General features: G+C 31.4%; 1 protein-coding gene across 1 annotated transcript in view; it reads right to left on the bottom strand.

The window, feature by feature from the left end:
* The window catches only part of LOC121114539 (uncharacterized), a 316,164-nt gene that overhangs the window by 185,589 nt on the left and 108,047 nt on the right, over window positions 1-22,528 (bottom strand). Inside the window, exon 8 of the mRNA XM_071887240.1 lies at window positions 17,557-17,816. Within this exon, the coding sequence (XP_071743341.1) occupies window positions 17,557-17,816 (260 nt within the window). The remainder of the gene's footprint in view (window positions 1-17,556; window positions 17,817-22,528) is intronic.

The following is a 22,528-nucleotide window of genomic DNA, read 5'->3' as shown; positions in this document are numbered from 1 at the left end:
AATAGGTTTTAGATGAAAGAGAATACAAAGAAAAAATCTTTCATATGTAAGACCTTTAAATATATTAGGTTAAGTAAAAAGTTCTGAGTGCTTTTCGACAGATGCCTTTCGTGAACAATATTTCAAGATTAAGAAGTTACATTAAAAAGAAGTTTAAAGTATGCTTAAAAATTAACCCATTTTGTAGACCTTAAAAAAGTTCGTTTATAGTTTTGTACCTGGTAAAGCCAATTTTGTCTTATAGAGTTCCAAAATGGACGTCAAAAATGAGGCACACAATGCTAGGCCGATCATTTAAAATGTCCATTAAAAAATGGAATTTTCTGAAATAGTTATCTAACAAAACTGCAGATATTAGATTTAAATCGGATAGTCCTGACTATTTTAATTTTATCGTTAAAATATAGCGAAAAAACGCTTAAAACTTTTGACTTCGCCATTGATTTAAATTTATATTTTACATTTTGAAGAGGAAAAAAACACGAGCAAGCCTTGATGGGTTCAAATTAGTGATGGATCGAGTATTACTCGAACTCCAAAAAAAACGAACCTCACTAAAGCCAGCAATTTTTTTGGGAAGTTTTCTAAGCAGAGGAATTACTAATAAGTGGTGAGAACTCTGGTCAAGGAGTTGCCATTCATTCTTGTTGAGGCCCCTCTTATCATATAATACTTGAAGCCTGTAAGCAAGGCTCAATGTGCCCGCTAAAAATGGGGGTAGAAGAACTGAGAAATTACTACAATGACATAAAATAAGATCAAAAAGGCATTTGTCATAATTTGATGGAAAACACATTTATTCATTAGATTAAAATAGTCGAGCGTTTACTTACATATATCTAAAAAAATTGCTTGATTTTGGAAGTAAATTTTTTATTGAAACTGTGCTCTATGATTTTGTGTGGCCTGATTTTTTATACAGGTATATACTTGACTATTTAAATCTAATACATCCTTTTTCCCCCATAAAAGTATGACAATTGGTTGACAAATGTCCTTTTGATCTGAGATATGATTATTGTAGTCATTTCTCAGTTTTTATAACGTCTTTTTAGCAGGAGTTTGAGTTTTTGCTTCAACATTTTTAGTATTAAATGCTCTTGTTAAGAACTTTATAATTATGTTAGCATCGAGGTAATCGAAGCAAAACTTAAAAATTCGAGCAATTGGACTCTAATCCAACACTAGTAAAAGATTGGACATTTTTTTGCAAAAAAATGCAAAATATTTTTTTCCATTATTGACCTTATAAGTAGAAACAGCGTCATAGATCACCCATCTTTAATCTCTCAAAACTTCTTTTCGATAGGCATTTTAAAATACCATCAGCATTTACAATATATACCTACTATTGTAGATCTTTGCTCAGGAAGAGGCGCTTTATTTGTGATTTTGCAAAATTGGTTGTAGATTTGAGAATGCGTAGAGAACAAATGACTTAATTTGAATGTTTAAAGAGCTAATTCCCTGCAGCGTAAGGTTAATACATCCCAGAACAACCATACTTACATAATGTATATTGGTTGAAGTACAAATGTAGTGCATCAATATAAAAATAATCTTCAACAAAATTCAAGGAAGAGACAACATCCAAATATATTTTTTTATTTTATATATTTGAGGTTGTTTCGAAACGATTGAGACTGCCCTCGTAAGACAAGAAATAACATTTACATGTTCAAAAAAAGTACGTAATCATGTCACATAGTTTCCTCTGGTTTGGATCACGTTGTGGTAATGGATCTTGAACTCCACAACTGCCTGGAGAGCTCATCTCGTTCACTAAATTCATCATCCGCTCAACACTGTGTGTGAGGTCTTCATGCCTATCAAAACCGTAATCTCAGAGAAGGTGCTTCAGTCACAGTGATTCTAACCGGGGATCTGGGGAATATGTTTGATCGTTTCCTGGATTTACTGTCGTCTACAGGTAAAGGGAGGGGGGGATCAAATTGTCACCAAAATATTTTTCTACAAAAAACAACACACAATATACATTTTTTAACTTTTTTATTGAAAATCAAAACTATGACGAGCATATAGGTATTGATATAATCACCGTTGGCATCAATAACGGCCTCAATACGGCCTCTGAACCGGCTGCAGGCTCTTCTGACCATCTCATTGTCCATGTTCCCGAATACCTCCTTGATGGAGTCCATCAGGCTGGCCTTGGTGCTATGGGGATGTCTGTTGGTATGTCTCTCGACAAAATAGTCCAAAGGATTAAGGTAGGGAGAGTTAGGAGGCCACAAGTCCTTGGTGACGACGTCATAACAGTTCTCGGTTAACCACTGCATGGAGATTTTGGACACATGGCAGGGTGCTGAGTCCTGTTGCCACACCCAGGGACTGTCTCCGGCCTTCATGGACCTGGTAGGGGCATCTCAACCATTTTCTTCACCTTGTCGACAAAGTGGGTGTCCCTGACCTTCCGGTCGGCGCCCTCCTCCTTGGGTGCCCTCTTTATGGTGGCATCAACATTCCAGGTATCCTTTAGCTTCTTACGGATACGCTGAACAGCCTGTAAATTCATTCCTAAGGTTGAAGCAATCGTTGAATGGGAGATTTCACCTCCATTATTTACCAATGCCTACGGCGGACCTCGAAAACTCCTCCTTCCACTTATAGCTCTTTATCTCCTCATATGATGACGACATGATGCTAACTGAACTACGTATCGTCAGCTGACGAGAATAGCTTTCCTATTTGGTAACCAGTTTTTTATTTGATAATGTCGTCTTCAAGTTAGCAAGGTTTAAAGTAGGTGACAATTTAATCCCCGGTCCCTGTAGTATTTACAATGAAAACAAAGATATAATATCTTAAATTTTATTGGGTTTAAAAAAATTTCAATAACTAAGCTTAGTGGCCATTTCATAATCAAAAGTAACTTCCATACTGGTTAGTGAAAAAATGTTTGTTCCTCGGTTGGCCATAGTCCTGGCAGGCAGGGTTTGGGCCGAAATTCGCTTGGGTTTACAGGTAAAGGCCATTAGAATCCTTCTCTGTCTCCTTGTCTGTTTTGGACAAGCAGTCAAAAGTTGCTTGTCCTCGGGGTTCTCTCAGACATACCACCTCGGGTTGCTCCTGTACCAAAAGAACCTGGATCTTCCCAGCCCACCGAAGTATGACTACACGACTAGGAAATGTATCAAGGTAAACGATAGTGAGGTCGGTGTGGAACTCTTTGTTCTTATTTACAGTTGTAGCGTATCAAAAAGTACTTTGCGAAAATTTTGAGTCTCCATGTTCACCTACGCACGGAAAAACATATGCAAATGTGGTATGTAGGCATTTGATATATAGTCTCTGAACAACGATGGAATATTTTTCCAGAATAAAATTCATGAGAAAATCGATGCTGGTGGAGTTTTCTAACTATCTATTCCCCTTTCTCTTCAAATGAACCTGTCTCAATCATTTCGCAACAACCTAGTACATACAACCCAATATTTAATTGTCTATTTGAGTCAATTAATGGCCTATTATTTAAATTTCTGGTATGAGTTAAGATACCCAAGAGCTTAAGCTATAGTTTAGAACCTTTATTTGATATTTTAGAGACTTATATTATCCCCGATATGGTGTCTTTCAAAATTAAAATATGCCAATTTTTCATTATTTTAATGTAACAATCAATTTTGGCTGCTTTAAGCTCAATTTGCAAGGTCTCCAAAGGGTTCCTAAGAATAATTTGTTGATGGAAATTGATGATAATTTGTGGAAGAATACAATTGTAATCCAAGCTAATTTTTCAGAAAAATCATTCTAACTTGCTTTTGTGTTGAGGGATCAAAAAATAATCTTCTTTAAATTTTCCTTTGTACCAATTTTTTTTTATAAATTCATACTTTTGCTCATTAACAGTTATTTGATAATCGTTTAAAAAGGATAACATATAACCTATTATTATATATACCTTGTATACAAAGTTAAAATGCAATTTCTCTAAGAAATGAGAAAAGTGAGGGAATTCTGTATGAAATCCGCGTAATTCCAGAAGCTTTAAAATAAAAAAAATATTAATTATAGAGTTCTATGTATTGTACGCATACTTAGAATAATAATCAATTTACTTAGTATTGTTGCATACAAGGCCCAACCCTGGATCCGCTTAAGATATTGCTTCTTTCAACTTAAGGCTGTCGGTCGTTAGGACTATCAGTACTAGAGATGATTAATCAGGAATATATATTGTTGAATGTCGTCATCAAGGACTGTACTCTATAAGTTTCCGGACCATATATGCAGAACTGAACTTGAATGGACTCCTGTCTTCAGTCCTAAATAAGGGCTGACACAATTCTTCAGCCAATAGAACTTATTGTAGATATATGGGAAGTGTGACTCACGACAATTAATCTCTGAACTTTGTGGATGACTAATTTTCTTATTCTTCTAAAGTATTACCTTAAACAATACTGTTAGTTATTTTTTGAAATAGATTTCCATCTTCCAATAAATCTGTTAAAATAGACTTTGAGAAGAAGAAAGACTTGCAGTAATTAGTTGCAAATCTAGATTCCAAATTGTTAAATCGCATATTGTATTCATATTTTACTATTTAAGATGGGACAGATCTACATTTTGTCTGATCCAGGTAGATTCGGATCTTAGGACATAAATATTGGAGTACAATTTGGTATCTTACTTTTAGATTCATGTACAACCACTAAAATTAGACAAATAGCTGTTTCGAATATTATGAGTATTTTACCCAAAGTTTGGAACTGAAAAAAAATAGCATTTGGATTACGCTTACGTTTTTATTGACGACGGATTACAAAACATTAAATGACCCAATGTTTGTAGACTTATAAAATAACTTTACTGTTGCTATTAAATGGGTGCTATAAAAAGCCTTAAAAAGTGCCCCCTCTGCCCTCCACAGCCACAACCTAAGTCTCCCATGAGTTTGTTTTTGCTTTATCAGCCCTTTAGATAAATAAAAAAAGGTTAAAAAATATATAAACTTTGATTTCTTGAATTTTGAGTAAGTACTATTTGAACGGAATGCTGAAATCTCATTTTTAGCGTTTTGCATTCCAAAAAAGTATATTCTGCTAATTAAACGCATGTTTCATGGAACACTGTTCAATTTTTCGTTCCGTCCACAGGCCTATAATAAAGGTAACTACGTGAATTATGGGTTAAATTAGGGAAATGAATATTTTCTTATTACCAACCCAATCAATGCTTAGTATATATTATTAAATAAATGTAATTTAAAGCATATAGAAAAAGTTATTTATCTATCTCAAGAACTACCGCTACTATCATTAACCTGTCAAAAGAAACATTATTACATTTTTATGATCCTCTTATTTTTTTTTTTTTTTTTTTTTGTACATCTACAAAATAGGTGTTTTACATTCCTTAAAAAGTCACAATTTTAAAAGGAGTCATCTTTTGAAAGGATATATATTGACCCGTCAACACAAAACCAAGCTAAACTGGTTTTTCTCGAAAATGAGAAATTGTATTTGTCATGATAAAATAATGAAAAATTCATACATTTTACGTATTTGAAAGAGGCTATATTGGGGTTTTAGGGCGTTTACAGAATTATATTTTGGGTGGGGCTGGGTTTTTAGATTTTTTTTAATAAAAATTCTAAAAATATCAATTTTTGGAATAAAAAATTGAGAAATTAAATTTTTTTGAAAAAAAATCAAATTTTAAATATTAAATTTGTTGAAAAAAAAATCAAGTACTAAATTTTCTAATAATAATAAAAAACTCTATTTTTTTTTGGGGGGGGGGAGGGAGGCTCAGCCCCTTCAGCCCTCTCCTGGCCTTAGATAAGTTTTTAAAATTAAATAAAGATTTCCGATTATATTTAAAATTCTTGGTTTTCTTAATTCATCCCACAAATTTGAATTCAAAGCCAATAACTGATTCAAATATGTCTCTGAAAAATTCCTTTGTATACTTATATGCAATAAATAAATTGGAATTTTAAGATTCGTGATTTTTGTGAAAGATTTTGTTTATATTGACACTCTACAAATGAAACTTTTTGGTTTGTTATTATGTAACTCCATGCATATTTCCATAGTTTTACATAAAGTAGAAGTTGGATTACTCTACTTAATTCCTTTTGAATTCTGACATATAACTCGAAAATAGATTGTTGATTCCACAGTTCCATTTTCTAGAAATATTCTAAATTTCGGTTATCTAATTTTTTTCATCAATCCTTTGGATCCTCTATAAATTGCACTTAAATTAACCAAAATTGATGGTTACAATTACAAAATGACACATTGACTTAGGTATTTATTTAAAAAGCCATAAAGGGGCCAATTTAAGTCATTCAAGTAAAAGGAAAGTTCTAAATAGTGTTGGGTTTTAGTTTAACAATTCTATACTGATCTGAGACTATTATATTTTTTGTTGGACCAAACTAATTCGGTCCAACAAAAAAAATCTGTCTGGACTGGTATCATAGAGAATTCGTTCTAGGTTGGTCCAAAGGAAAAGTTCCATCTAGATCGTTCCCAAAAAAATCTTGAGTCACTTTACTGATAAATTGTTTATAACATGACATCAGATGTATTTCCAAGTAAAATGCCGTCAGACGAACTTTTTACATAGATACCTCACATGAATTTAAATCCAGTCGTCTCTCGGGGCATCTTGAATTCGAGCATCTCTTGAGATGGATAATCAGGCTATAATTATCAACTTTCAATTTCTTCTATCTTCCTTTGGTTCCAACTTTTGGAAAACTCCACTTTTCCAGTCTTAATGAATTAAGAATTATTTTAGGACTTAAAAATTGTCAAATTAAAAGTACATCTGAACTTCAAATTTTTATATAGTTTAGTTGTATGGTTATAATTTCATATTTTAGTAGTACACAATTAACATATTTTTATTTTATAGTTAACATCCAGAGCCTTTTAGTTAGATATGAAAGTGAATGGATCCTTTTAACCTTTCAACCCTTGAATATATTTATTGTTGTGTAGGGATGGCTTGATTCCCAAGGAAGGAGGCGACTCTTATGGGGCTTGGTATGGTTTTGATTATTTTTTCTTCGGTCCACAGGGTAAGACCGAAAAAAAACGAGTCAAAGTCTGGACCGAAAAATCAGTACAAATCAGCCTATGAAAAATCACTTAAAAAAATTCATACGTTGCCATATCTCAAAACAAATTCTAATCAATAACTAAAATTATTATGTATCTTAAATCATCCTATAAATTTGAAAACAAAGCCGATAATTGACTCAAATATGTCTTTGAAATATTGAGCTGTATGTATGTATAAATGAAATAAATAAATAAATTTGGATTATCTCCGTTTGCTGATTATTTAATACTGACACTCCACATATATAAATTTTATTACATTTCTATTAATGATGGCTTGAATTTAAAGTTATGACCATTGTATACTAAGAACTACCTATTATACCCATTATATGTACATATAAAAATGATTTAATCGGGCTTTTAGACTTTAAAGCATATCTTTATATATCTTACATATATGGAACACAATGCAGATAAACTAAAAAGCTGAGGCTTCATAGTTATTTTATAGTTAAAGATAGTTTAGGCTGTTACATTTTCGAGTTCATATTTTATTTCCAAACAAAAAATTATTGTAATTTGAAAAAATGAGATTTTTGAGTAGGAATCGTCATTTCTAGATCCAAATTATGATGCTATGAGTTAAAAATTGTTCTTAAATATACTATAAGAATTCGTTTATCAGTAACAAAAACTGTTTTCAATCATTTACAGGGTTTAAGATGTCCTGAATGAGTTACAATTTCCCTGACATATCAAACAGAATATATCAAAATTTAAACACTGGTTGACGTGATAGTTGTTGAACAAAAATGTTATAAAGCGTCAAAACAGAAAAACTTTGTTCTAATAACTTGGATTTCTTTCATTAATATTAAAGATATCTCCCCTAGAAATCCTCATTGTTATTCTATGTTCTCTTCTCAAGAATGAAATAAAAATGATAACAGCTTGAGAAGATAAAAAAATTAAAAAAAACTAGCACGCCAAAAAATTGATTTCCATTTTTCTTTTTTAATATGAAGCGCTGAGCGTACACACTTTTGTTGCAAAACCTTACCTTAAGTCAAATGTATTATGTTTTAATTCTATAGAATGTACTTCACTTTTCTTTTTTGATAAAAGCTTAAGCTATAAACGCTCGTTGTAAAATATGAGTCACTAAATCATATTGAATACTACTCTAGACAGTATGAAGTTCTATATATGAGTATGAGTTGACTTTTAACGCCTCCTGGATTTTATTCATTTTTACATACCCATTTTATACAACTGAATACATATAAACTCCCTTTACCTTGCTTTATTAATGTTCAGAGTGGTCCAGATAAATTGAAAAATGCTTTAAAAGCTTATAACGAAGAAACTAGATGGGATCGTAGCATCACTTTTTATTATGTGAAAGCTACAATATTCATATTCAACTATTTATAATGAGATCTGCCTCTCTTGATAACCTCGGCCACAGAGCGCCGGAAGCTTTGTCAGGCCAAGGCAACCTCGTGCGGATCCAGCTATTCCATTGTACAGGTAATGGGGTTCTTCAGGACCTTCACAGACGTATGATACTTCGCACAGGACTCGTGATTCACCCTCCCCTATTGATAGAAATCGTTCAGGTTTAGGTCTGTGCTGTTTTAGGGGTTGGGGGAAAATCCAGGCTTCAAAGGTAATGACGTATTGTGGCTGGTGCACTGTCTTGTTGCAAAGTGTAATTTCTTCCTTGGGCTACTCCAACCATCAATGGAATGTAAATTAAAAGTACGAAATGAGAACCAGCACAATATAAAAACTGGAATGGCACGAGGTTGACCGGCCTGCTTTTTATTGAATACCATTATATGGAGCCTTTGTATAACAAAAAATTATGGTTCTACCACATCTAGTTCGTTCGTTATCAGCCCTTAAAGATTTTCCGAATTGATCTGAATCACCCTTGAGATCGATAATGTTCCTTCTTTTTCTTCAACAACTATCATTTAAATAAGGCTAAATTTGCAAAACTACTTATCTTTATCTTTGATAAATAGGGAAACCACACATTATTAAGCACGCATTTAACACGTTGAATCATTGAAAACAAAGTTCGCAATATGCTTCACTGTTTAACCAAATAATTCAAAAAATAGTTAAGTATTACATTTTTTGATACATAAAATTATATTTAGAACAGTAAGTCAAACAATGTCCAATTTGTAGGTGGAAATTTATTTTGTTTTATTTCAAAATAAAATTGTGAGCATCACGGCAAAAATCATCTGAGGGGCTTTAAATTTGCCAAAGTCAGTTTTTTTGATTTTCTTAGCGGAAGTAAAAAATATCAAGCTGAAAATGAGACATTCTCAAGTACATGTAAGCGGGCTCTTTAAGAAGTACTATTTCTAATATCCAGAGGTTTACAATATGCATTACTGATATCAATCTTTATTTATTTTTAGCCAAGAATAAAGATATACCCGTATTTTTATCTAAATAATATTAAAATTTATACGCTAATATGCATTTAAAATACTTATCTTGACCACTATTGACCCATTACTACATATGTAAATATTAGTGTTCAGTCTCGGTCTAAGACTGAGATTCTTGGTATTTTATTTTTTCCTCACCAACTAAGTTTTTATTTCAAGAAAATTGGCGTTCATATTTTTTTTGGTTCGGTCTTAACTGAATTTTAACCGAAATTACCGAAATTTAATCGTTTACAAATCGTGAAGCGATTTTTTTGGTCCAAATCTATTAATCAATTTTCTCTCCACTCCTGTTTTATACAACACATTTCATTTCATATGACGTCATTGTTATGTAATATTCACAATTATGAAACACACATGACGTCATCAGCTATTCATTTAAAGAGTCCGTCAGTAGCAAATTTTAAATGATACCAATTTTTTTGTAAGACCGAATCAGTCCAAATTCAATCAATGTAGACAGAACTTGTTTAGAGCCTCAGGTCTAAGAATTTCAGACAAAAGCTAAACACTAGTAAATATATTTTATATATTATATGTAAAAAATATGTTCTTCTTGTAAATTCCATCATTTTGAAAGTACTATTTCATTGCAAACATGGAACAGAAAACTGTGTTGAGAAATCCATCAATTATAGAAGAAAACAAAATTTTAAATTCCATATATATATATATATAATTAACTCTCAATTGCTAAGCAAAACATTGCCCTAGTCGCCACAATGAGGAACAGTAAAAGAAGAAGATTGAAAATGAAGACCTCCTCCGCCAGAAATTGTCTCAGAAGGCCATTGGGGATCAGACTAAAGCTTCGAGGAAGACTATTTAACATGTCTTCTTGCATGTAAGAGATTTTATATTATTATAAAATAAAATAATAGATATGAATAAATACTAACTGTTGGCCATGTACCAGGGTTTTTCATTTCTCTGAAAATTGTTTTTAAGATGGATCGCGGAAAACAAATTTTTAAATTACTAAAATATTTTTACCCTTAGAATTATAACCCAGTTAGTGAATTGGTTAAAAAGAAGCCCCTAAAATAAACCATATTAAATTACATTATAAGCAGTTGAATAAATATGTCAATTTAAAAAAATTATACTATCCATTTGGTTCTCATAATTATCAATTAAAAACCTAAAATAGTTGAATCAATATAAGCCAAATATATGTATCCATATTTTATAATAATATTAACTACATGATTTTGGGGTTTTAACAAGGAAAAACTAGTTCTTTTTATAGGAATATATATATATATATATTTATTAATAATTTAATTTTTATAATATAATCATTAATGTAAGGAAATTTTAGTACTCCTCCATTAAAGTGGTTAATATTTGATAATACCCAAGGTATTATCAAAATATATAAAGAATTGCACATAATCTGATTTAATATTTCGGGAGGTATTGGTGATAAATTATAGATACATTGGAATAAGAAACATTTTTATATACCCAGGGGTGTATTCTGGAAAGAAAAGTGTCAGTAAAAATAAGTAACCCTTAATACAGTTGATAGACCTCCAACTCCATTTTAAATGCGTAATGACATTCTATAACTAATTTGACATATTACTTTATTAATATATCTTCTTGATTATTTAAGATAACACCATCTTTCTACGTTGGATAGGGGTACAAACATCGATGGATTTCGAAAACTACATCACATCACACTTTCATCATCATCCACCATGCGTCTGTGGAACGGACAGGCACATACTCATACATATATATGAATGGTTATTTTTTTTAATGATATAATTAATGATGGTAATGTGTATAATATCCCAGTTGAATAACGAAGGGTTCATTCTTCGTGTGGATCTTAACACTTCGTAGATATTTGTTTAAAAGTCTATTATAGATATAGATATGTCTACATTATACTCTACTGTGTATGTATCATATTTTTTCCCTCCCGAACAAAGACTTTTCACGTATTAGTAAACTTGGGATTTCTATGCGACTGCTCAATCACTCAAAAAAATGCGGATTTTGCCCTTTTTTCTATAAAAATGACAAACTTTTCTAAACTGTTATGGTATGAAATAAATCTAAAAAGCTTATTTTCTATTTAGATTAAATAACAACTTTTCATGATTATTTGATGATATTTTTTGAGGGAAAATATACCTGCCCAACCCCTTCTTCCTTAGGGTCTCTTTTTAAGGTAAAATATGATTAGGATGAACTCAGGGTTATGATTACATGATGAAATATGTGAGGGAGACAGATTCCAACGAAAACTAATTAGAGGAAGGATAAATTTTATGTTAAATTGACTTTTGAATAATCCCATTGAATCTTGCAACAAATGAGAAAGACATTTCTGCCAAATTGATCTTCCATTTATAGAAAAGGTTGGACGTAATATCAGTGGTGGTAATGACAAGATGCCTTTATTTAACAAAACTACTGAAGTTATCGACAACTTCAAATTTCGTTCAACTACTAATTTGGACATTGTTTAGTAATTTTAAAACTACCAATCATGATTAAAGGCAAAAAATAAAGGAAGAAATTCTTTCTTAAATATTGATTTGTCGATAGAATATAGCAAAATTATAAAATATAAAACAACTATTATTACTTTAAGTTGTTGATATACAAGTGTAATCTACTCTAAATACAAATTACTCAATTTTGATGCTTGGTGTACTCATTTTCATAATTTTAGAACTCTTTTTTTGATCATTTTGGCATAAAAATAGCTCAAAAATCCTAAGTCTACATATTAAAATGCTTTAATGAATGATTTTGAGTTGCCCAGTTTTATCTTTGGGACAACAACGCAGTAAAGTTTAAAAGAATGGAATTGATATTGTGCATGGACAAAACCGCCTTGAATAGATTATTTTCTTGAACTGAATGTGCCTAAGTTGACGCCCTAGTCATTCATAGAAAAAGAAATATACTTTTGACATTACTTTAGAAGGATTAATTGTAACACTTTAATGTTTACTTTTAATAAATCAGTACAACTCCATCTAACCAATTAAACAAAAGTTTAAAAGAGCAATCTTTACCAAAGTTCAATTCAAGTAAATTTAAAACGGTCTCTGACCGGTCATGGATTTCTAGACCTTCATGAATATCCCTAAAAATAAGTAGATTATCCATAATGGTGATGATTACTTTAACAAATGAATAATGATAATTAAATTTAAATCTTTATTGCTTGTTTTAGAAGGCTGTATCTTGAGTTAGATCTATTATCTCTCTAATAATGGTTTTATCTTCCTAGAAATACAAGTCGTAAATTTAATGAAACCAGCCGTTAATTAAACAGTTTGATACAATTTAAAATGTAATAACTTTACTTATATAGATAATCTAGGCCTGACTGTGAGAACTTCTTTCGTTAGGGTGTCAAGTATTTGATTTTTTGCTTCAGATTTTCGGAATTTTCTAGCATATATGATGACGAGGTTGTGCTGTTTTTTTGTTTTTTTTGTGTGGTCAAATATATATATTAACTTAATAGCCAAAACCAAGGGCGTCCCCATGAGGAGGCTGGAAAGGTTGTTTAACAAGAAAATTTAATATTTAAAATGTTTTCCAAAATCTAAGCCTCTTCCCCCAACAAAAATAATCATGTGGACACCCCTGGAAACCCCGCCATGGAGTCAACAACAGAAGATTTCAAGCATAATAAATTTTTAGAGGCATAATACAGGTGGTCAGTTGTTGGGATGACAAATTAAACAAAAGATCTGAATATTAGCAATGCTGATGTTTCAAAGATAGCAGGGATCGACAAAAAAATGGTTAGATAGTTGGGAAATGCTTTCGTTGGAGACCAACGAGCATACGGTGGGATCCGAGAGCACTGCTAGGACAGGGTATCCAAGTATATTTGACCTTCTAGCTCCCCAATTGATTATTTTGTACGGAGCTACCTTGAGTCAAAGGATAATAGAGCTCCTCCCACCAGCAAAAAGTCCTTGATCAACTCCTTCGACCTGCAATGTAAGGATTTAAAGGAGGTACTAGTTTTTAGGGGTATGTAAGGTTCTGAACCAAATTGAGGCCGTTATTGATGCAAATAGTGGCTAGATTGAGAATATATTTTTGCAATGTTTGTTTCTCGTTTTAATTTTATATATTTTTAAAAAATGACCATTTAATGATAACTTAAAGTAGACAGATCAAAAGTGCCAGACTTCGTTCATATACCTAAAGGTATAAAAGGGTACCGTTAACAAAAAATATGATAGACAAAGTTTTAACCATTTTCATGAATATTTATATATACCAAAAGTTTGAATATTTTATAATTTTTTGTATACAAAAAAAACATAATTTGTTTCCAAACATCATCGGATTATAGCTTCTTTTTTTTGTAAAATAGACACCATTTAATTTATTTAATTTCAATATTCCTATCGAAAATGTTTTATAAAATTGCATGACCAAATAGTATTTATTTGTCTAAAATAATAATAATAGTATTAAAACAAAACATTGAGTACATATGATAAAAAACCATTTTCATTTTTTTTCTAATAAAAAAATGATCATTTTCAAAACTTTAAAGCCATCAAGCTATCAATATGATTGAAATTTTATCAATCATATGTTTTTTTAAAATATATACTGTTAAAACTCCATATCTGTAATTTATTTTCACACAAACGGAACTAAATGACACCCTAATCTTTCAACTTACACTTATTATTTATGTATTATATTCGAGTCCATTAAGTCCCAAAATTATGAGGAAATTGGGAATTTCCTTGAAAGGAGGCACAACAACGGTGGGCCTCTTTTTCTCTTCCTCCACGTGATTCGAATTTTAATTAATTACCTAGCATGTTATAGTGAAAAAAAATGAAGAAGATTGTGACCAAAGAGTCACACACACAATTAAATTTAAATAATAAAATCTTTTGTGAATGACAGGGCAATAAAGTCCCTAGTTCTCTTAATGTGTAATTTTTATCATCTTTTAAATAAAGGCAGTTACGCCTTTTATGACAATGTAACGCATAAATATATATATTTGGTTTGTCTTTATGTACGCTGCCGTATTGCATTCAAAATATTAAACATTGTTTATACATAGAGCTGGATAAAATATGACCAAGAAGGATGGAGTGGATTTTTCTATTTGGTACTTTGAACAGGTTTAAAAAAAAAATCAATGCTGTTATCACTAATATTTAATTTCTAAAGAAGAAAATATCCAAGTATAAACTAATAACGTGTGCATCGCCTCATAAAAAAGACGAATATTAATCATAAGGGTTTTCTCGGAATGAATATGAGTAAGTCCTTTTTGTACAGAGAGTAGAGTCGAGAATCAACGTCAGAGTAATTTCTGCCAATATCCCTGCGATATAAGAGTAGGATGTGTGTTTATTTCTGCTTCCAGATGATACAATATTATTTTTGAACAATTATTGCATAATAGGTCCATAGTTGAGCCATAATTATCGAAGGATCAACTGTTTTTCGACCTTTTTTTTATATTTATTTTCTTTTAATAGGTTGCATGATACAGCCATTTTCAGCTTTTTACATTAACTACAACAGTTGAAATGACGTAGCTACTAACTACGTCATTTCAGCAGTTGAACTTATATTAGATTATATTTCAAAGAGACGATATACCTAAAGTTTCATATAGGATCTGTAGGGCTAGAACGTTTTATACTCAAAGTATTATCTAACTCTAGCTAGCGTTAATTCATTATTTTCTTCGTTTGCCTCTTTTTTCAATCCTAGCTAAGAGTGAAGAAAATAAGAAGATATCTAGGACCAAACGACTGAAGGATCGACAATTGGGAGGGGGGGGAGGGGTGAGACTAATAGGAAATCAGTACATGGACCGATCCAACATTACTTAACACATGTGCTGCATCAGTTCTTAATTATTCAGTACAGTCTTAGAAAGGGTCCTCTCAGTCCTTAAGACTGTTGGTGGTCCATTGGAGAGTCAGAACTGATTAAAAAATAATTTAATCAATATATCTCAATGGACAATAATGCACTTGTGAGAACTTCTCATCTTGAACTCAATCTGCGTAGGTTATTTTATGTATTTCGATTTCACCCAAAGGATTTCTGGGTCAGATGGAGTAAAAAAAATAGTATAATGTTTACTTATACTTAAACAGTGCAACCCCATCTGATCAATTAAAGGAACATTAAGAAAAAAAAAATTGAGTAACATCATCTAGAATCAAAATTTATAAGTTTTGGGACTGATATCCCGGACTGAACTGGGCCGTATCGAAACTGAACTGGTCGGAATACATTATTTAAATAAGGATATCCTAAATAAGGACTTGGGCAACAGAATTACGAAGTAATTTCCGACATTTTTTTCTTTTTCTTTTTGGAGGAAAGTTTGCAAGATATAATAATTTTAAGGACGTGTAGGATAGTGGAAAAAGTTTTGCTAATAATCGAAATATATTTTCCCATTTTATGACCAAATAGGAAAGAAAATCAGTCTTTAAGCGAGTTGCAACACTACTGCATTAATATCTAAGTATTGAAGGAACGTGTCCGACCTTGTACCGAATTTTAATTAGGGATAATTAAAAATTACATGTAATATCATTTACCTATGTAAGCTCTATTCTTATCTCGTGATCGCATGGAGATGTCATAAATTAGAGAGAAATAAGAAGAAACTAACCTTACACAGAAATTGCAAATATCTATATGTCACGCGAAAAAAAATGCAATCATTTGGCCTTTGATTCCTTTGTGTGTTACTAATGTACTATTTCTGATTGGATATCAGCTGAAACTTTACAAATATTTCTTAAATACCTAGTATTTTGAAATATTTGTAATAAGTATTTAGAATATTCTACTTTTTATACAGTTATCTAGTAATAATGGAATCAATATTAGACTCCCTTTTTACCTAGTATCTACCAACTTGAGGTAAATTTTTAATATACTAAACAGGATGCAGCAACATGCCTTCTTTTATTGTAATACAGTGTGATCTGGCTGATAAATAATAGGGGAGTGGGCGTGTTGTATTTCCATAGGTGAGATTCTATATTTTTCTGGTAAATACAGTCAGTTGCTTTTATATATCTAGTATTAATAGTACCACAAAATGGTTCAAGAAAATATTTTATAAAAATATATCATTTTTAGCATTTTACGCAGGGGTTTGGGCTGGAAGAACTGTAGCCCCCCCCCCCTATTTTAATAGGAAATTTAACATATTACTTTCTTTTCTTTTTACAAAAAGTTAATATTTCATTTAAATTAATTAAGTTACCCAAAAATTTTAAGCTTTTATATAAAAAAGTTTTATATTTATAATTTATTGTTTTATATTTTTATAAAATAGCTTTATGATCCCTGGGTTTGATTTATAAATTTGGCAGAGTTTCTTGCCTCTTAGCAGCCTGATGATGTCCTTCATATTTGTGGTATGAAGGTGATGCCCTCGTCTAATATAGGAGTTCAAGCCAAGTTAGTCCTCGACGATCCTAGCCACCATCCTCCTCCTGATATATCTCATCTGAGCATGAACAGCTATAGAGACCCCAGGACTTGCTTTGATTGACGTCTTAAGCCTAGCCAGGAAGTAGCCAATTCGCTTTATGAGCTTGTAACCACATGAGGAACGGATAAACCCCTTATACGCCTTTAGGAGCTTTCAGACATCACGTCATATTTTGTGAATTTTATTACTTTTCTGATTGACTGAACATCGTTGCAGGCCTCAAACAGTTCTCTAATGACTTTACGTGGTTTTCATGCTGCAGATTGAGTAGTACAACAAAAGTTGATGTCTATGGAGCGTACTTTTAGATGAATGTAGAGCTTAGCAAGATAAAGGCTTAATATTTTTTTATTTTTAAAAGCAATTAAGATATGTCCATATACATCAGTTCACCCTGTACTATGATACAGTTTGGAGGACTTAGAAAGTAAGTAATACCAACTATTTGTAGAAAGGTCCATAAATATGAATTGAATTTCAACTTTATAAAGTTACACTAATTAAAAATTGGGGGATCTGGGGTGAAAATTATATAGTGAGTTACCTTAAATATGAAGATGAGCAGCCTTTTGTCTGATTCAATCCTAGTTGTTGAAGAAAAGAATGCGGAAGACTTGGAAAGGATCTTAAAATGGCTTCCTCACTGCTATTATATGAAGATAAGGCTGGAGAGGAGGAAGAGGATTTCTTGAGGATCCCCCCTCCTCCGGAGCTGCTATTGATCACAACTCCCTGATTGTTAATATTTGAAGGTAAGGGGGTCTCCACATTATCTTCAATTTTGAATTGTGGCAGAATTTGGCTCTGAAATGAAGAACATAATAATCAATGATACTGCAAATCTGTTATGTCTTTATACAAATAATTATTTATATTATATTCTATCATTATCAAGGATATTATATATTCATTAGAATAATGATTATAATTAAGGTATACATTAATACCTAGATATTAAAGTGTGTAATGAAAGTGGTCCTTATATAGAAAAATGGAAGACCTACTTATTTTAGCCACATCATCTGTGAGTTCCCATTTTATTATTGTTATATTTATGTTAAGTGTTTAACATGACTCGGGATTTTCGAACATATCCATAAGTATGTTAGGGTGAGGATGATTACGTGCGTCCGTAGGATTATATTCTTTTCCATGAGGGAAGACATGGCTTATGAATTTTTTTTGTAAAAAAAATCAAAAATTGGAATTATAAGAAAAAAAAAAGAATCAATATTTAATTTCCAATATAACATTTTCTAACAAAAAACAATTTTTTGTATGTGGTCTCATTCCCTCCAGCCCACACCCTGCGACTACCCTTGATTATGCCCCAGCTACTCTGGTGTATTGTCCTAATAAACACACCTGTATCTTTTCATGTACAGATATGGAATTTTAAATCTAGAAAGTTGAAAAATAATGTCTATTACAATTATTTTCCAAAAAATAATTCAGCAATTCATAAATATTTTTCTCTTACACGACGGGGCCTACAGTAAGGTCAATCGTCTAAACCAACCACAACCTCCAACCTGGCCCATAACCCTCCATAATACTTGATGACCCGCTCCTTGTCTATTTTGGTCAATGACTTGAGAACGGGAGCTCAGAAAATGAGTAGACGGTGTTAAGTGTACGTTTATTGGACTCTAACTCCAAGCTACATGTGATTCCAAGGGATTAAGATCCTGTGAGCTACGAGGCCATATTTTTTATTTTCCCTTATGTTTCAGGAAGTCTAGAGTTGGGTTTTTTTGCTCTTAGAACAATCATGCGAATTTTTTGCAGGTGTTTTTGACACCTCAGACTCCTTGAAAGCCTTGGAATCATCATAAACAGTATTTAATCATTTCTTATGTTAAATATTTATCTTAAAAGAAATTAAGTCCATGCCAAAATTAGTGTCCCTATGAAGAAAAAAAAATAACAACATCTTATATTGTCAAGACTTAGTACAGGTAATGATGTATAAACAAATATATGTTGACATTTTTTGGAAACTATAATTCCTTTTTTCAAAGTGACGAACATCACTCAACCAAGCCCTCTCCAGCTTCTACCACCGCCTCCAACCTAACCCTGAGCCTTGCACGGGTATTGATGAGGGAGGAACTTCTTGAACATATTGGTTACTGTTTCGAGTATGAAACCCCACAAAGAGTCATTATTTATGTACGCGTTTATTGGATCCATTGTCCAAGACACATCAGGCGTCATAATAGCCCATGGGATTCAAATCTAGCGAGGTAGAAGACTTCAATTATTTCAGCCCACACATGAAGATCTTAAAAACATTGTGTTTGAAACTGAAAATCCGGTTTCAATTACCCAATTTGAACATAGCTTCCAACAGCATATGCCTGACTTTTTAGAATTAACTTTTACACCTGTGGTACCAGTTTACGGTAGTCGTGATGGTATGTGGGTCTACGCTCATCATTCGAGTCAGTCTCCACATGGAGATACTGGAGTTGTCATCAATCATTTCATGTAATGCCTTCAGACGTCTGGAGTATATTTTTTGCTCCCAAACCGATCATGAATCTTCCTTGCAGGTTTTTCTGACCCATCAGGCTCCTTGAAAGCCTTGCCCCCATCGAAAACATGTGATTTAGGCAGCTTTGTAAACTTAATAATCTCCTAGGGCGTGCACTCAGAACATAGGCGCTCAAAAATGGCTGTATCTTCGGAGGGCATCACAAGGATTTTGAATTTTAGCTTATACAGTTTTGTCAGTTGAATTTCATGAATACGCTATAATAATCATAGATTTCAGGGTTGGAAAGATATTGAAGATTAAACTTGTTCCGGATTTTAAATTGCTACCCTATGTATTTTAATCAAATTCAAAACTTCAAAAATTTGGATTTTATCCTAGCTTTTCTGCACTTTCTCAAAAAATCAAAAGGTGTTGTGTTCTATATAATTATAAATATATATCTATGAAATTAAACACATATATTTAAGAATTGGTTGAACACCAGCTTCACCTTAATGTACACTTTACATACATAATATATCTTTATACACTTGAAAGAGTTTTATGTAGGACCTCTACAGTGAAGTTTGTTTTTCTACTTTTCTGAAACTTTGATTACAGCTAGTTCGAAAAAGTAGTGATACGGTATGAAAATACCCTATTCAAAATTTTATTTTCCTAGTATATCAACTTATGTAGTGTAATTCAAAGTTTGAAAGCAGACAAAAGTTCTTTATTTACTCAATTAAAATTAAAAAAAGGCATTAATCATTATTTTCTATTAATTAACTATGATCGGTATTCTTCTTACATATAAAGAACATTTACTAGGTTTTTTTCTATGCTACTTTATGGAACAATAAGAGAACATAACCTTAAGAAAATTTTGATCTCTATACGTGGGTCATAAAAATTTTCCTTTCTTTCGTCTCTTTTTTTGTGCCATAGGACAACTTCATAAAAAAACTTTTGTTACATTTTTTATAGGTTAAACAAATGCCTATCAAAATTACTTGATACAAGATAACTAAAAATGTACTTTTAGTATCTATATTCACTAAGTAAAGAGTTATTGTATTTTTTTTATAATTTGATTCAGATGTGCGAATTAAAGGTGACTTCGTAGGGCAATAAAATTTCGCATAGATAATCTTCATTGTATATGAGCACTTTTCTGCATTTATTGTAGTCGAAATTCGAAAAAAAGTTGAAAAACAAAGAGCTCTACGGTACATATCTACAGTGTGTTTCCTTGCAAGTGAATAGAAAGTTTGTATTCGTTTTCATACTATGTAAACCTACGCTCATCATCATTGTTCGTTACTAATAGTTGCTACTGCACACTAAGTGGCATATCGTACCCACATATTATGGGTAGACATCCCTACCTATAATACGTAGATTAAAGTTCAATAAATATACAAAGTCAAAAATAAAATAAAAACAGTCTCAAACGCCCTTATTCTGTACTTTAAACTAAGTACCGGGTGTGAACTAGAAAAAATACACACTTTACAATTCAAAATTCGTAAATAATTTTAAAAATTCTGGTGACCCTTAGCATCAGCTGTTAGATGAAATTTCTTATTTGTCAATTGAGCACGTTTTTTTTTTTTTTTTGGTGGGGTGGGGAAATTTAAAATTTATGCTTCGCTGCGTAATTTGGCCGAATATCCTTTTATTTAGAAAAATAGATCTTAAAAAAATTACCTATTTGACAAAAAAAAACAAAAATTACTTCACTACAGCCCCCAGGCTCAACTTGCTATGGGCAGAAGACTCAATGCCAAAACTGCTGGAATGTATTTCTAAGGGGGGACCTAATTATTTAATGGCGACGTCATCAGGAGCATCCATTGGATGATATTTTTTTTGTAGGGGGAGTTATGTTTTTTGACCATTTTTAGTAAAAAGTTTTTAGTCTTTTTTAAAGCTAACAAATTTGACACCCGAATTTTTTTTGAGGAGACATTTTTTTGGTTTTAGGGATTAAATTTTTGGAAAATACTAAATTTAAACGAATCACAGTAAAAATAAAGAATTTGATTTTCTTTTATGTTTACTCGAAAATTATGACATTAAAAATATTTTTGACAGAGTATTTTTTTACTTATTGGGATAACTAGATATATTAAAAACAATGAACACGCTTCAAAATATTTTGTCCAGTTTATGGGTGGGAAGATTGAAATAATATTAAGAATATATTTTTATGATGTTTTAAAATCATTTAACAGAATATAATGAAACTGACATGAAAAAATGTTATGCCAAATTAAATTTTTGGTTAACAACTTTATAAATATTTTTGATATTTTTGAATACCTATGGATTTTAGTGATATTTGCAAAAAAATTTAAAAATCCTATCAAAGAAATAAGAAATTCCTTTTATAAAAAGATATATATCTCTAATTCTTTTCAAAAAGTTAATTTTTTTGTGAATGACAATTTAAAAAAAAGAACAAAAAAAACCCCACTTTTTAGAAGAATCTGCAGGAGGGGGTTGGTTGGGAGGGCTGCACCCTTCCTCCTGCCTCACCAAAAAAAAAAAAAAATTATAGGTTTTTACTAAAAATTATTTGTATTTGAATATTAAATAAATTTTTAATTTTTTTTTTCCAAAAATGTAAATTTATATAAACAACTGGGGATTCTGGATTCTTCTTCCAAAAACTTTTAGATTCGTAATTTTATTTTTGAAATTTTATGTTAAAAGCTATGGATTTTGAAATTTTTTTCATGAAAATTTAAATATCTATGGAGTTTGGAAATTTCTTCCAAACAATTTAATATTTTAAATTATTTTAAAAAAAGTTATATATGTAAAATTATTTTCAAGAAAATTTGATTTTTTTAAAATTTAAAAATAAGAAAAACAACTATTCAGGGGCGTCCTAAGGGGGTAGGGTGGAGGAACTGCAGCCCCTTCCACCCTAAAAAAATTGGGTGTTTTTTTTGAAAACTTATTTTTAATTTATTTTCCAGAAAATTTTATATTTAATATTTTATGATGGGCTGTTAATTTTAGAATTTAT

The sequence above is a fragment of the Lepeophtheirus salmonis genome, chromosome 3 (assembly GCF_016086655.4).
Source record: "Lepeophtheirus salmonis chromosome 3, UVic_Lsal_1.4, whole genome shotgun sequence".
Classification (NCBI taxonomy): domain Eukaryota; kingdom Metazoa; phylum Arthropoda; class Copepoda; order Siphonostomatoida; family Caligidae; genus Lepeophtheirus; species Lepeophtheirus salmonis.
This window is presented reverse-complemented; position numbering and strand designations above follow the sequence as displayed.